This window comes from Python bivittatus, unplaced genomic scaffold, assembly GCF_059951505.1.
Source record: "Python bivittatus isolate LINGU-HERP-01145 unplaced genomic scaffold, Pbiv_v1 ctg000330_np1212, whole genome shotgun sequence".
Lineage (NCBI taxonomy): Eukaryota > Metazoa > Chordata > Lepidosauria > Squamata > Pythonidae > Python > Python bivittatus.
Window position 1 is genome coordinate 20971829 of NW_028277058.1, and position 17654 is coordinate 20989482.

Sequence of the window (17654 nt, forward strand, 5' to 3'; positions counted from 1 at the left end):
AAGACATTGGCTCTCTATTATTAGATAATATTCTGATTTATGTGTCTCTAGGTCGGGTTACCAACATTCCACAAGGGATGGTGACAGACCAGTTTGGAATGATTGGTTTGTTAACATTCATCAGGGCAGCAGAGACAGACCCTGGCATGGTACATCTTGCATTAGGAAGTGACTTGACAACTCTAGGTCTCAATCTCAATTCTCCTGAGTAAGTTGCTTTCAGGCTTAATATCATTATTTAATGTAAACCAGTAGCTACAGTCACTTACCTTTGAATAACAACACTTCAAAAATATTTTGCTAAGGTAAACTAAAATGTAATTATGGTAAAATATGCATTCACACAATTAGCTTCAGGATGTTAATGTGTAATTCAACAAGCTTTCAATAAATCAGGATGCTTTTTTTCATTCCTGTTCATTTTAATACTGTGGCTCATAATAAATTTAACACATCAGAGAAAACACAAATTTATGATATATATTTGCAGCTGTTGACAGTATATTCCTCTGTGCATATGAGTTGTATTGCAGAAAAACTTTACATAGCCTTACATCTTTTGTGTTTTAGTTTTCATATTTCTTATTTTGAATTGGTTTACACTGAAGTTAATATGACAGGTTACTTATCAGACTTATAGTATGACTTGCCTGACCATATTGGTATATGGGAAAAAATAATTAATATTGTTAAATAAGCTTCTCATGTATGGAAAAGTAGACAGTCTTGTATCATATTTAGCTTAATAAATGTATAAACTTATGTTTTATAATTTTTTTTCTATACAAATGTCTAGTTTTAGTCATTGTTTCAAGTCAAGAAGGCTTATATAATCTAATTTAAATATATTGGGGGACAACTTATATTTTTTTCCAAATAATTTTATTAAGAATTACAAATCAAAAGAATAAAAAGTAATATAAACTACAAAAATATAGAAATACAAAAATAAAAATACAGAAAAAGGAAAAAAATGTGAAAAAAAAGAAAAGAAGTAAATTCTCCCTTCATCCCAGCAAGTAAAAACAATTGTAATAGCTTTTCACCATCTCTTAATACATTTACTCTCTTCACCCCATAACTCATCTCTTAACTAAAGAAAAAAAATCCAAAAGCCTCATCATATGTTCCTTGTCAACAAAAGTCCAGTAAGGGAAACCAGATACAGTGGTACCTCGGGTCACGAACACTTCTGTTCATGACCAATTCGGGTCACGAACAGCACCGTTTGCAAAATTTTGCTTCCGTTCGTGAACTCCGCATCAGATGACGAACAGGATCCGTGGCCATTTTCCGCGGCTGACACACGTGGTCGTGGCTTCCTGTACGGAGGGGGACTCTCCCTCCAAACAATAACCGCCTCCCCACCCGCCTTCCTGTCCTCCATGCCTCAAGCAAGGTTAGCGTTCTCTCTCTTCATAGTGTACTGTACTGTACTTTGTGTCATATTTTTGTGGTTTAAAAAAAAATACATATGGTTCAGAATGGATTAACCATATTTACATTGAACCTTATGGGAAAATTTGATTCGGGTTGTGACCAAAATCGGTTGGCGACCAAATTTGTAGGGGTCAGAACGGATTAACCGTATTTACATTGAACCTTATGGGAAAATTTGATTCGGGTCGCGACCAGAGTCGCGGAACGAATTAAGTTCGTGACCTGAGGTACCACTGTATAATTAATTTTCTATTTTAGCTTTGATCAAATAAGCCAACCCTGTATTCCTTCCCTGAGTTTTTAACAATCTTAATTTTTAACCACTTCAAATATAGTCCCAGAGCTTGTTTTCTGTTCATCATTTTTTAACCCAAGGATCTTTCAAAACTTTAGCAGACCTCTTTTATACATCAAGTAAGTAAAGTTTGTCCTTTTTTAAAATCATTTCTTATAAAGTCCTTCAAGACTTTAACAGACCTCTTTTGTAGATCCAGTAACAGAAAGTTATCCAAATTGCTTTTTTGGTTTAATAAATGTACATCTCCTTTAGGCAGTGAAATATTCATCAGTTTCGTTTGTGTATCTAGTACATCTTTCTCCATATCTTTCTCATTGCTTGACACGTTTAAGTCTACATTCAGAGTAATTTCATACTTACCCATTGTAGCTTGTTCTTTTTGTGTAACCTCATTAACACACAATCTATTTATCATTAACACATGATCTGTCTTCAAGTAATTTTGAAGACCAATATTCAAAAACATTGATTGAAGTTTTATGCTCCATTCTTTATTTCTTTGTTAACGAAATGAATTTATTATTCTCTAGCTCCCTCTAGTGCCAAACCTTCAAGGTCCCATTATCATGTTAAAAGAGGCCAAACAGCCACCATTTCTCATGGGTGAAATTCCTAATGCATTTGGACCCTTAATCCGTTGTTAACTTTCCAAAATTCATGTTCTAAGCACCCTTTTGCTGTTTAATCCAAAAAATAATATCATTCCAGAGCTTTTAAAATCATACTTAAAAACATCTTTCTCCAAGGAGAAGACAACTCACCCAATGAATATAGTAAAACCGTGCCAATCCGAAGGGTCTTAATATTTCCAGTACAATAGAAAAAATAATCCAAGAAGTTATTAAGAAATGAGGCTCAGTCGAGCTTTATGTCCTTAAAAGCCTGTGTTACAAGTATCAGCTTGATGGTGTCCCTCAACTCCCAGCCACTCAACTCATAAGCCGACTGCAAAGCAATAGTTCCTGTCAGGAGTGGCTGTCTGGAGTCACATGGGTTATCTCAAAAATCTCTCCTTCCTCCAGAGAGATTTTGCCAATCTGGATCCAGCATCCAGGAGGACAGTAGCTTGCCATGGCACTCACCGGAAGTCTCCAGGGACAGCTTATATTCACAGGTCACTTGTACTTTCTGGAGCTTCCAATTTGTGCCATTGACATTCAATGGCTAACTGGCCAATAACGATTATACTGTTTTCTGCAGTGTTGGAGTCCAGAGAAATACAGTACTATGCAAAGTTTTAGGCAGGTGTGAAAAAATGCTGTAAAGTAAGAATGCTTTCAAAAATATTTTATCAATTTACAAAATGCAAAGTGAGCAAACAGAAGAGAAATCTAAATCAAATCAATATTTGGTGTGACTACCCTTTGGCTTCAAACCAGCATCAATTCTTACACTTGCACACTTTGTACACTTGCACAAAGTCAGGGATCTTGTAGGATTAGAGTCAGGTGTATGATTAACCAATTATACCAAGCAGGTGCTAATGATCATCAATTTCATATGTAGGTTGAAACACAGTCATTAACTGAAACAGAAACAGCTGTGTAGGAGGCTTAAAACTGGGTGAGGAACAGCCAAACTCTGCTACTAAGGTGAGGTTGTGGAAGACAGTTTCATGTCACAGGTCATACACCATGGCAAGACTGAGCACAGCGACAAGACACAAGGTAGTTCTACTGCATCAGCCAGGTCTCTCCCAGGCAAAAATTTCAAAGCAGACAGGGGTTTCAAGATGTGCTCTTCAAGCCCTTTTGAAGAAGCACAAAGAAACGGGCAACGTTGAGGACTGTAGATGCAGTGGTTGGCCAAGGAAACTTAATGCAGCAGATGGAAGACACATCACGCTTACTTCCCTTCAACATTGGAAGGTGTCCAGCAGTGCCATCAGCATAGAAGTGGTGGAAACCAGTGGGACCCAGGTATACCCATCTACTGTCCAGAGATGTCTGGCCAGAAGTGGTCCTTAGAAGAATTGTGGCCAAAAAGCCATACCTCTGACATGGAAACAAGGCTAAGTGACTCAACTATGCATGAAAAGATAGGAACTGGGGTGCAGAAAAATGGCAGCAGGTGCTCTGGAGTGATGAGTCAACATTTGAAATATTTGGCTGTAGCAGGAGGCAGTTTGCAGGAGGGCTGGGGAGCGGTACAACAATGAGTGTCTGCAGGCAACAGTGAAGCATGGTGGCGGTTCCCTGCAAATTTGGGGCTGCATTTCTGCAAATGGAGTTGGAGATTTGGTCAGGATCAATGGTGTCCTCAATGCTGAGAAATACAGGCAGATCTTTATCCATCATGCCATACCATCAGGGAGGCGTGTGATTGGCCCCAAATTTATTCTGCAGCAGGACAATGACCCCAAACATACAGCCAATGTCATTAAGAACTATCTTCAGCGTAAAGAAGAACAAGGAGTCCTGGAAGTGATGGTTTGGCCCCCATAGAGCCCTGATCTCAACATCACCAAGTCTGTCTGGGATTACACAAAGAGACAGAAGGATGTGAGGCAGCCTACGTCCACAGGAAATCTGTGGTTAGTTCTCCAAGATGTTTGGAACAACCTACCTGCCGAGTTCCTTCAAAAACTCTGTGCAAGTGTACCTAGAAGAATTGATGTTGTTTTGAAGGCAAAGGGTGGTCACACCAAATATTGATTTGATTTGGGTTTTTCTTCTGTTCGCTCACCTTGCATTTTGTAAATTGATAAACATAAGCAATTACAATATATATTTTTGAAAGCATTCTTACTTTACAGCATTTTTTCACACCTGCCTAAACCTTTTGCACAGAATTGTAAATAATAATAATAATTTAAAAATTAGCTATTGCATTTATAAAAATCTCAAAACTCCAGTAAATTGGGAGATTGGGGGAAGGTGAGAATTCAACCCCAGTAATATTGCTTTGGACTTTTATCACATTTTCTGTGATTTTCAGCCACATAATTCCTGGACACAGCAGGATGAGAGAACTTAGAGGGAACTCACAGGGAAAAGGGAACTTAGGAATATCTAGCTCAACTTTCAACTCAGTGCAAAATCCATTGGAACATTTTCAACAAATAATTATGTAGCCTCTGTTTGAAGACCATCAGTGAAAAAGAAGTTACTACTTCATTTAAGCAATCTTTTTCACTGGCCAGCAACTTAGTCAGGAAGTTATTTGTAACATCGAATCTGAATGTACTGATTTGTAGTTGTCACCCACTGGTTCCAGTCATCCCAGCTTTGTATGATCCACAAACTTGCTAAGTGTCCTCTCAGCTCCCTCATCCAAGTCATCGATAGAAATGTTGAACAGTATAAGACCTAGACAGTAGTTCTATAGCGCTCTACTTGATGTTTCCCTCCAACTGAAATGAAGCTATTAATGAGCACTCTTTGAGTGTAGTTTTTCAATTGTGAGTCCAGCAAATTGTAGTATTCTTTTACCCATATTTTACCACTTTATTAAGATGAATATATAAGGGGGATCCAAAAAAACCTGGAATTATCTTCTGGAGGGCGGGCCTGTTGTAATATAGGCTTCCCCCGCTAGGTGAGTGTTCTAGGAACCCATCTGCATCAGTGTACCAGCTGGGTTGTTGTGAGAGGCTGTGTTCGGCTTCAGTTATTATTTTTCTTTAGAGACTCTTTCAATGTGTTTGCCTATTTCGTGATGGGTGATTCGTGCCTCGCTTGCTCACGCCTGAACAAAGAGACAATCGCTTGACTGTGTGCCGTGCTTTGAAGGAGCAGTTGGAGGCTGACCCTGATTTTTTTTCAAAAGTCATAACCAGAGATGAATCTTGGTACTACGCCTGCGACCCCGAAATGAAACAGCAATCGAGCCAATGGAAAACTGCCACATCCCCACGACCCAAAAAAGCACAAGCGAAGTCGAACGTGAAAACAATGATCACCTGTTTCTTTGATGTGAGAGGGATTGTGCACTCGGAATTTGTTCCTCTGGGTGAAATGGTCAACTAAAGTTTTTATCTGGAAGTTTTGAGAAGGTTGTGTCCCGATTTGCGGAAGAAACATCCCAAGTTGTGGCAAACAGGTGGCTGGTTCTTCCACCATGACAATGCACCTGCACACACCACGCTGAGTGTTCAGTAGTTTTTGACCAAAAACGGCATGACCCTTGTGCCCCACCCTCCCTATTCACCCGATCTCACCCCGTGCAACTTTTTCTTGTTTCCCTGGATGAAAAAAGTCTTCAAAGGGAGACATTTTGCTGATGTGGAGGAGGTGAAACAAAAAACAGCAGAAGCACTAAAAGGCATCAAAACCGATGAGTTCAAAATCTGTTTTGAGTAGTGGAAAAAAGTCTCAATAGGTGTAGTGCATCAAATGGAGAATACTTTGAAGGTGACTGAAGTTTGAACATGTAACAATAAATACATGATTTTTTATAAATAAATTCCGGGTTCTTTTGGGTCCCCCCTCATAATGAAAAAGACTACCAAAAGCTTTGCACAGGTATGGTTTGTTTGTAGCATTTCTCTGATCCAGTTAAGTTTATATCAAATTAATGAACAGCTAGTTTATTATTCCAAAATGTAACACATTTCATTCATGTTTTGATAAAGTTATTCTCAAGCATATACCTTTTCCAGATATCAAAATTAATTAATTAATTCATTCATTCATTTATCAAATTTGTATACCCACTCATCTCACAAAAAAGTGACTCTGGGCAGCGTACAACACTTAATTAAAAAACCAATAAATACATAAAAACATTCATTTTTAAAAACTATAAAAAAGCACAAGAAGAAGAGAGGCTAGCTACAGTAAGGGAGCCATCACAAGATCTCCCCAGTCCCCTGGGATCCTCAGGCCTGAAGGCATAGCCAGGTTTTGAGGGACCTGTGGAATGTTAACGTTAAATGTTAAAATAATGTTAATTCAGTCACAGTCAAAAGCTAATATGACATATGACTAATATGACACATATCAAGAGCTAATATGACAAAAGAAGAGTGGTATTTTCAAGTATGTTGATAATTGCTGCAACAATGGAAAAATGTAATGAGCATTAATGACAAAGCAATAGTACAGTGAAATTTATAGTGAAATTTAATGGACCAATTTTGGGGAGGGATTGTCCATTACTCCTCAATTCTTTCAAAGATGTAAGAGTCAAATAATGGAAGTGGCAAAAAATAAATTATGAATTGCATCATTTGTGATGATCGTGATATGATGGCATTATGATATAAACTAAGGCAGATGACATAATTGCATCACTTCTTCAATGACAGCATTACACAAATGATGCAGAATTATATTTAATTGCTTCATCTGGGCTACTTTGGATCTAACAAAGTTACTTGTCATTTCAGCAAGATGTCTGGATGGAAATTTAGTGGATCCAGAATCTGTTGCATGGAGGTCTGTTAAACTGAGGCTTTACTATAGCTCAACAGATCACCTTTTATAGTCACTACACTTTGTAAATGATACATTAATCCCTTATCCAACTATTTATAGATTATCCTTTCTTCATCAATAAAGTATTGGCAGTATTGATGAAGAGAGGATTACTACATACAGTACTTAGTGTAAAAAATTAAGCCATGTTAGCATATCTTTGTATACTCAACATCAGGTTCTAATTTAATTTTATGTAATGTTATTGCAATATCTTATATTGTTTAAAATTCATCACAGATTTCTTCCAGTATTGGACATGACATTACAGTATCAAATATTTACCCTACTTTTTCTAATAAGTTTATTTTGTGTTTTTTTTATTATCTAGTTCTTGGTGTTGAAGCTTAACTAATGAGATAAATAAACTGCTTATATTTGGGATAGCTTCATAATCAGATTCCCCTTTAGGTTCTTGCAAAACATGGCATGAAGTTGTCTTTGTTGTTCAAAATTAACATTCTGCTTTCTTAAGAATAATAGGTAGACCATATCCTTTTTGCTTAATTGAAAGTATGTCCTAATATGCCCCTCTTACTAATCTGTTCAATTATACTTGCAAGATTTAAGTGACAATAACTCCAGAGTGATCTGGTCTTAAATCATCAATACAGGTAGTCCTCACTCAACAACCATTCATTTAACAACAGTTCGAAGTTACAATGGCCTCAGAAAAAAGTGCTTTACAACCTGTGCTTGCACTTATGGCCGTTGCAAACTGTCGCACCACCTCCCCACAGTCACGTGATCGCAATTTCCAACCTTTTTTATAACGGATCATAAAGCGAATTAGTGCAGTCATTAAGTGAATCACGTGGTTAAGTGAATCGCATGGTTGTTAAGCAAATCACATCATTAAGTGAATTCTGGCAAAAAAGTCCACTGGGGAAGCTGGATTTGCTTTATGACCATGTGATTCGCTTTATGACCATTGTAAAAATCGTTGTAAAATTGGGTCTGGTCACATGGTGACTCGCTTAACAACTGCCCCACTTAACGACAATTTTCTGGTCCCTATTGTGGTTGCTAAGCGAGGACTACCTATAATTGCCAGCCAGCAGCCATATCTGGAGTGCATGAATTTGGGGATTATAGGCTTAATATTTCTAAAAATCAATAGTTTTCTTTAAAAAAAAAAACAAAACTATTCCTGAAAGACACAAATGATGTTTTAGTATTTTTGTGCAACTTTTTTGTGCTGTGTAATGTTACTATATAAAGCTTGTCAACTTTTAATCTTGCATCTTCAACATTTAAAGGGAAATTATTCAACAAAAAATAAATCCAATAAGAGTGTATTCATTTTATTTGAAATAAACTTGTGCTTATAAAATATGCCTTTTAATTTAGTCTGTTCATGTATATGAGCTGAAAATGTCCCATTTTTCTTGCTCATAAGAAAAATCTTTTGTTAATCTTGTAAGGCAGAATCCAAAGATTCATGCTTTTTACAAACTTACAATTCCCACTGGATCCTTATTTAGTGTTTTTAAGTTACTTGTGAAAAAAGGAAAAATAAGGTTTGCAGTCCATGGGGAAGGAGAACCACAGAAACATTAAATGACCTTTTTCAGTTCCTGACTGTAGAAGATAATGATGCAGAATGGATGAGTTGGGTTATTTCAGAACAATTACAGTGTGAATGTTAGGGTTTTGCGTTATTGTAATATTTAGACATTTTAATATCAAACATTTTATATAGTTATGAGTGAAATGTTATGTGTTTAGAGGTGAGATGGAGAATCTGTACCAGTAAGATTACTGCTGAACTACAGGACGAAAAACATTTCACAGAGGAATTGCTTGTAAAAAGTGTTCAGAAATGCTAGTTTAATGCAATTAAGAGATACTAAACTGTTGGGTATGGCATTTGAGACACTCTGTATTTTACTAGATTTCAATTTCAATTATCCCTGATTACTGGCTATACCCTTTGAGCTGATGAAAACTGAAGTCTAGCAATAGGCCCTCCCACCTCCGCCCCCCAATACAATATGGCATGAATTAGTACTTTACTCAGGAAATCTGATTTGGTTTTATGTATTAAACCATGCAGCCACGCAGTCCCAGGAAAACATGCAGCAACCCCATGCACTTTGAATCACCTTTGTTCTTCAGCTCTAAAGCACTGCATCTACTTGATAGTTAAGAACATTGTGGCTGAATTGGATGACTTTCTTTTAAGCTTGGGAATTACCTCATTACATTCCCTTCGTTCTTCCAAGATACCAATGGAAGGAGTACAAATCAAGCAATTCTCAGACTTAAAAGAAAGGCACCCAGTTAAGGTTTGGATATTATAAGGAACTTTAGATGCAGTACTAGTATAAGAAGCAATCAGGTTAAACAGACAGTCTTTGCAAATGTTGATTCCATTTGGACACAGGGCCAGCTGGTATATTCAGTAGATGTTTTGTATAGAATCTAGGTAAATGTGCAAACCTGTTTCTGTATGTGTGTGTGAACAGCATTTTGAAAAGGAATGATCTTTAGCAACTAAGTCACCTTTGTTTTCTATGCAGAAATCTTTACCCCAAATTTGCATCACCTTGGGCTTCTTCACCCTGTCGACCTCAAGACATAGGTAGGGTTGATCAATTAATTCATGTATATTTAACATACTGTACTCTTAATGTTCTTGAAAATCAGTATCATGGGTTAAGAATTAAATCACGTCTCATTCCCTTATCCAGACTTCCATGTTCCTTCTGAATACTTAACAAATATTCACATTAGGGATAAGGTGAGTATACTTTATGGTCCCTTAACAGAATAAAATAGAAATAAATAAAATTTCTCAGGCTGTTACATTTTTGAGAATCTGTATGCATAGTGGTATTAACTCATCAGATTACCTGAATAAAGTGTCATTCTGCAGTGACACTAAGCTAACAGGCTATTTTTAGGATAAATATATATAAAATGGTTCAAATGCTAAAAATCTGTATATAATTGCTAAATATTTATTCCTTCTTAAACACATTTCCTTATTATGGTATTCTATATTTTAGAGAAAAGTTTCTTTAAAATATAGGGTATCTTAATGAATAGTTTGAATTTTTTAACAGTTTTATTAAGCCAAATAAAATCACCACATTTGTTCTCAGTTTATATTTCAGGAGAATAGGTGGACTTTTTTATTAACATAATAAATGCTACTTTAACAGAATAATCAATCCATATATTGTATATTTTTGCTTTTCCTCATGGAAAAGTCTTACTGTGTTTGGAAATGTGCATATATGTAAGAAATGGCAGTGTGACGGAGTACTGTACTCAAAACAAATTTATTTGCAGAAGATATATTATCAAAGGCCAGAATGCTAATTACAGAGACAGAATACAGAATTATAAACGTTTGATAGAAAACAGATTCTAAGATAATTTTTTTCTAATTCTTCACTCAGTACTTCTAAATAGGTAAATTATAATAGGACATTTCAAACTCTAATGACTATATTATTGCACTACAAGGAAAAAACATACTTGGACACAGGTTCACGGTCCAGGTTCTCTTAGATCTTGTTCAAATGTAATATGAGTGTGGATGCTGCTTAGTCGCCTCTACTTAGTTATGTGTGTCAGAAGAATAGCTAAACAGACTGGGAAGTCTTTACCTCTAGTTTGTCTATCATTGTATCTCCAGTAAGATCTTTGGTTTAAATCTCTCCTAACCATCAAGAATTGTACAAGTCTGTGGTTATGATTCTGGTTTATTGAGAAACGGGAATTCTGGTTTAGATATGATGCTAATGGGCAGAGATTCCCTGGTTTGTTTTGCCATTCTTACTAGAAGTAGGTGCTAGAACAAACTTCTAGAGAAGTTTAGGGAAGCCAGTTAAATTATTCTGGCAGCATTTCTATTTCTTACCAACTACATGGATGTGTCTGTATAGTGTCAAAGAGTTAACTCTAAGATCTTTATTTTTTAATAGTCTCTTAGTAATATAAATAAAAATTTTACATTGGATTTTATGCCCCATTCCTTTTAAGAGTTTTTTAAAGTCTTTTTTTTTTCTTTTCAGTTGGCTGCAATAAAGCTTGGTCGCTATGGGGAAGATCTACTCTTTTATCTCTATTATATGAATGGAGGAGATGTATTACAGCTATTAGCAGCAGTAGAGCTGTATGTTCATGTTTTAGTGAATTTTATAATAGAGAATGATTCAGATAATTTTTAAGATTATGAATAGCTTTTCTTTTAAAAATAAATTACTGCTGTATGCCATGTGAAGGGGAAGTTCAAGCAAAAACTGCTTAAATTTTTAAAAAATCTTCCACTTGTAGACTTCCTTCTCTCATGCTTTATATGGTAGAGAACTCCTATGTCATGAATATGGAATCTTTTGGATTAGTAGACATGCTTGGAGTTTTGAAAACACATTATGGATAATCTCAAAAAATGACTGCTATTCAGTGGGCTTCTCTCTATTTATAAATGGTCAGTTGTGATAAGTGTTTCTTTTTTATAAAACACTCAATTATTGGAAGGCAAACAGCTCCACTTTATCTTTTAATACTTAAATACTTCCTTTAATTAACCTACCTTTGCATTTAGGACAGTGTGCTGCAAAGGGATTTACAGTATATAAAAATATTTTTATAAGCTATTGCACATAGAAGCACATACTTAACATAGTTGTATAGATGAAGGTATATTGTGAATTCTGATTTTATTCTTTAACAAATTGATCAGTCCAGCTAATAGGTTCTTTTCTTTCCTGATTGGATGATGAAAGATTTAACCGAGATTGGAGATACCACAAAGAAGAGAGAGTATGGATTACCAGGGCACCAGGCATGGAGCCAACAATGAAAACCAATACATATGAGAGAGGAACATACTATTTCTTTGACTGTCTTAACTGGAGAAAAGTAGCTAAGGTACTTTTTTTTTCCAGACAAATCTTTAAAACTCATGTTCTTTGTTACTATACATTTTTTTTCTCACAAATTCTTAAATTGTGAGACATGTTCACTAGTACTAGTTTAAAATACAGTGACATCTGAGGCTCTGGTTCTGAAAATTCTTATCGTGTGGATGGAGGTGTGCATATGGTGGAAGAAAAATGTTTTAAATTTGTATGAATGTTAGTTTCTTTGGGTCACTTTCCATTCACTGTGTTTTTATTTCAACTGTAGCTGATCTTTTAATTCTCTGGGTCAGAAATGTGTCATGACTTTCTAGTAAATGAGAGCTTATTTTTTGTTTTCAGTTTGCTTTGTTTTTTTATTAAAATTAAACAGATGCCAGATGAGCAGATTCAGCTGAGATGACAGAGGTTTTGTGTTGTGAAGTTATCAGGGATTGATTTATGCCTGTGAATCCTGAAGAAGTGAACAGGATCCTCTGTGCTGTTAGCTGTCCACCAGTAGATTAGCTTCCTGTTGTACCTAACTGGTGAAAGTGTAGGGAGGTGAGAGAATGCTAGGTGTGGGTTATGGTAAATGCATTCTTGAGTGAAGGAATGGTGCCTCTCACTTGAAAGAGGGGGTGATACATCCCTTCCTGAAGAAACCATAGCTTGACCTAGCAATTTTAGACTACCATTGACCAGTCTCCAATCTTCTCTTTTTGTGGAAGTTTGTCAGAAGTGGTTGAACCATAGTTACAAAGGACCTGGATATAACAAATTATCTGAACCTCTTTCAGTCAGGATTCAAGCCAGGCCACCATGTGGGATTGAAACCACATTGTTTACTCTCATCAGTGGTCTTTGGTGGGATCAGGATAGAGGAGATGTGACTATCCTGATCTTGATGGGCCTCTCAGCAGCCTTCAGTATCATTTATCATGTCCTTCATTGGGTATCCTCCTTCCTGAGTGGCCAGTTCCAGTCTGTGATAGTGAGTGAAGGGAGGTCAAGTCTTCAGCCATTCTTTATGGGACCTGGTCCTTTCTTCCCTACAGTGTAACATCTACATAAAACTACTGGAAAAATTCATCCGCTGGCCCAGAGTGACATATAAACAGTATATTGATAATATGCAATTATGTGTCTTTACTCTGAGTCAGGCAAGAGATGTAGTGACTGAAGGTTCTGACCCAGTACTTAGGGATTGTTAGGGCTCAGGTGGGGAAAAACAAGCTTGAACTAAATCCTACGAAGATAGAATGGCTATGGATTTGGAATCCAACTGAATACAGAGATAGCTCATCTTTTATTCTGGATTGCCCTGGACAGAAGTGGCCTGCAACTTGGGAGTCCTCCTGGAATCGTAGTTTCTACTTGAATAGCAGGTGGATCTCTGCCAGGAGAACCATTGCAGAGTTTCACCTTGTGTACCAGTTGTGGCCTTTCCTCAGTTGGCAGTCTTTACAGCCACTCATGTTCTTGCCACCTTGTCGCCAGGTGGATTATTGCAATTTGCTGTAGATGGGGCTGCCTTGAAGACCATTTGGAAATTTCAGCTGATGCAGCATGCAGCTGCCTGGGTAGTTATGAGTGCCATATAACAGCAGTACTGTGGGAATTGCATTGGCTATCACTTAGCTTCTGGGGGCAATTCAATATGCTAATTGTCATTTTAAAGCCCTACATTGCTCAGGGCCTAGGATATCTCTGAATTGAATTTCTCTTCTGGTAATACCTGGGAGTAAGAGAATGCCATCTTCAGGGACTTTGGACTTGAGCCTTCTTGGTGATGGCCCCCTCCCTTCTATGGAGTACTGATCCATGCCTTCCTTAGTACATTTTTGGAGAACTGTAAAAACATGGCTCTTTGAAAGCAATTTGGAAATAAATAAAATCAAGCTACCCCCAAATGATGGTCAATTGAATTGAATTATTGTAATTGTATTAATTGATTTCTGTTTTTAATCTTACTGTAGTAAAACTATGCCATTCAGTTTCTGGAAATAGAGAGGCATATAAGTTGTGCTAATAAAATGAATAAATTAAGGCCTTTATTGTGTAAGTAATTGAAATATAATAATGTCATGGGGGAAAGCTAATTATGTGGTAACATCCTTGAAACAACTTCATAGTGAAAACCATTTTTACTTAATTCCCATTCAGAGATATGCTTCTTAATATAGAGATATTAAACTATAATTTGTACCTTTCTTTGCTTCTTCAAGTATGACTCAAGATAAATGTTTTACAGTACATTTAAGGGAAAAAAGATGGAGATTGAAATTTTTTTCTTTGCATAATGAATGTGTAAAAACAGTACTGTAAGTGGTTACTTGCAGAATATTTACCATTTAGTACTTGTTGACTGGTCTATTACAACAGTTTTGTGAATTTTTTTTCTTGAACCTGAGTTTTTAATATCTTCCTAAAGCTAGTAGTAATTAAGGTTTTTAACCACAAAATGGACAGCCAATCTGAGGCTTCCTGGAATGTTTAAGTGGGTTTGCAAACACATCTTCATACATGGCAGTGATGTGACTGCTCTGTGCTATAATGAATATGTACGTGTGGAGTCCTTGGTGCTCCCTGAACTTAGTTGTTTACTTGAAAACATTTCATTACCTGACTAGGTAACATCATCAGTGCCTCCAACAAGGACTCCACAGTTCATCCCTGAGCTACATATATTCTCTTTTATTGAATATGTACTTCCCTGATACAGAGAGGAAGAGAGAAACATTTGCATTCAGAGAGCACCAGCTTCCATCTAATTTCAAGCAATTAATATTTTTACTGATTATTTGTTTTCTTTCCAGGTACTTTTCAAAGTGTCAGTTGGACCTGTAGATAAAGTTGTATGAGAAAGTATTCACCCCTCTTGGATTTTCTGAATGGTTACATATATTTGCTGCTGAATGTTATCAGAGCTTCATAGGGGACTTACTGATAAATAAAGTTTGTATGAGTGAATAAATGACACCAACATTTGCTATGGATTTCATTTATTTCATAAAGAAAGAAATCCAGTATGCATTGCCAAATGTGAAAAATAATTGCCTCCTGGCTCAGTCAATTCAGTTGCAGTTTGCAGGAATGAACACTGTATTCCACAATAAGAACCTCATATCTGCTGTCAAGCATGGAAGTGGTACTGTCATGGATTAAGTATGTTTTACTGCCTCAGAACCTGGATAATCTGACATAATTACAGAAAGCTTGAATTTTGCTTGGTATTGGAGAATTCCACAAATAATTCGGTCCATCAGCTGAAGATTAGGTGGGTCATGTAAGAAGACAGTGATCCCTAATGAATAAGCAAGGCTACAAGGGAATGGAATAAGGAGAACAAATTCAGTGGTTTGGAATGGTGAAATCAAAGTCTAGACCTCAACCTCATAGAAATGCTGTGACACGGTCTGGAACAAGAAGTTCATACTAGAAAATTCTCATGTTACTGATTTGAAATAGTTCCCCATTTTTAAAAAATGGCACCGTTCCTACATAGTGATGTGAGAGACTGATCACCTATTACAGGAAGCAGTTGGTTGTAAGTATTTACAGCTAAATATGGTATAACAGTTACTTAATATAAGGGTATGATTACTTTTCACAGTAGCACATCTCATGTTGGATTATCTTATTTTTAAAATAAGCACCAAATATACTTATGTGTTAATAGGACCCACATTAAGCTCTGACAACATTCACTGGCAAAAATGTGCAAAAATTCAGAAAATCTGAAAGGAGGCAAATGCTTTCTCACAGAACTATATATGGGCAATACTAACCCAAATCTTTATTTTAAATTCTTCATTTTTAAAAAGTTAATCTAGCTGCAGTTAGATCTCATGCAGTTAGTATAAAATAAATGCAAGGCATATTGCAAGCATTGGAAAATAGTGAATCTTTTTTTTAAAAAATCACTGCTTTCCAGAAGCATAATGTGATACTAATGTTAATATCTTTATTTAGAAATATGTATATTATAATAAGAGACAGACAACTAAAAGACTACCCGAGTTTCTAAAAGACTGTTCTAAGGGAAAATTTAGTTCATTTATTTGAAAGAAACAGTGCTTTCTTTGGGTTAAATGTGCGCTAGTATGAACCATTAGTTCTAATGGCCTGTTGCCTGATAGTAGAATAATTACCTTTCTTTGGGTTTGTAGGAGTTCCATCTGGAATATGACAAACTAGAAGAACGGCCTCATCTGCCATCCACCTTCAACTACAACCCTGCTCAGCAAGCCTTCTGAAGACTTCCCTTGTCTTGGGGTATGGCTGTCTCAGCACAATACTCAACCTAACTGCAAAACTGAAGTGGCTCAGGCATCCCGGTTTTAATTCCTTTTGAGGATCTGGCAATTGGTTCATGCAAAAGGGTCACCATTTGAAGTCCTGCCTTACTAATTATGTGCTGCCCAACAACTAAATTTATAATTTGTTTTCCTTTAGTTTGAGCAGGGTCGGATTTTTTTTTATATTATTTTTATTTTTTTGCCAGCAGACAAGCTTGGGTCTGTAAAGACAAGCAAGTACACTGACAAAAGTTTACTACTTAGTTTCCAAAATGTAAAAAAAAAAGGAAAAAAGAAACAAAATAGACAATAAAATTTGCATTGTTCATTGTAGCACTCTTGGTAATAAAAAAAAATGTTTGTGCATTTTTATGTGAAGATCCTTCTCGTATTTCATTTGGAAAGATGAGCAAGGTCTGCTTCCTTCATTTTACTTCCCCTTCAGTTTTTGAAAAGGCAGTTTTCGCCAACTTAATGCAAGAATATCTGTTTAGAAGAAAGATATTGCCACAACTTTTGGTTCATTTCCAAGGTTGTGTGTTACTGAGCTTCATCTTTCCAGAATGAGCAAAACACTGTCCAGTCTTTGTTACGATTTTGTAATAAATGTGTACATTTTTTTTAAATTTTTGGACATCACATGAATAAAGGTATGTATGTACGAATGTGTATATATTATATATATGACATCTATTTTGGAAAATGTTTGCCCTGCTGTACCTCATTTTTAGGAGGTGTGCATGGATGCAATATATGAAAACGGGACATTCTGGAACTGCTGGTCAGGGGACATCTATGTCGCCCTGTGCACTAAAGGGCCAGATTTCAGCAGCCAAGGACATCCATACCCAAGTGAATGTGATGGGACTTAACGAAGTGAACTGAGACAATTCACTCTGGCTGTTTGAACAGCAGCGTTTCATAGGAAGAGAAAAAATAAAAAGATCAATCTTGTATTTTCTGACCACATAAAGGCTTCTTCTCTTTGTAATAAAGTAGAAAAGCTCTCCTCACTGCAGTGTTGACTTTGATTTGAGATTGTGATATCACTTCTTCAACAATGAAAAAATATAAAAAGTTGAAGTATTAAAAATGCAAAGCTATAAAATGATTGTGGCACTTAATATGAAGAGTAGTTTTGCTGCAGACATTTCATTGAGTAAGAGTTGCATACGTTTCCACTGTAGCCTGAACTCTTGACTAAACATGTTGTCATGTCCAAACAGGCTAGCATAATAGAATAATGTATGTTAAGCAGTTGGGATGGTTTAGCTGGGCAATCAAGGAAGGTGGTCCAAAAATTCACATTGAAATAACTTTGTGTGGGTATGTTGTTTTAAACTTT

The 17654-nt window shown here is 36.3% G+C and overlaps 1 protein-coding gene across 5 annotated transcripts in view; it reads left to right on the forward strand.

Annotated features, from left to right (window-relative positions):
* Positions 1-17322, forward strand: part of CNOT2 (CCR4-NOT transcription complex subunit 2) — a 66564-nt gene extending 49242 nt beyond the window's left edge. For all 5 annotated transcript variants that reach the window (XM_007438695.4, XM_007438693.4, XM_025173503.2 and 2 more), the window contains 6 exons: positions 52-208; positions 9678-9739; positions 9849-9898; positions 11181-11281; positions 11895-12039; positions 16181-17322. In XM_007438695.4, the coding sequence (XP_007438757.1) occupies positions 52-208; positions 9678-9739; positions 9849-9898; positions 11181-11281; positions 11895-12039; positions 16181-16267 (602 nt within the window). In that variant the 3' untranslated portion in view covers positions 16268-17322. The remainder of the gene's footprint in view (positions 1-51; positions 209-9677; positions 9740-9848; positions 9899-11180; positions 11282-11894; positions 12040-16180) is intronic.
* The last annotated feature ends 332 nt before the right edge of the window (positions 17323-17654 follow it).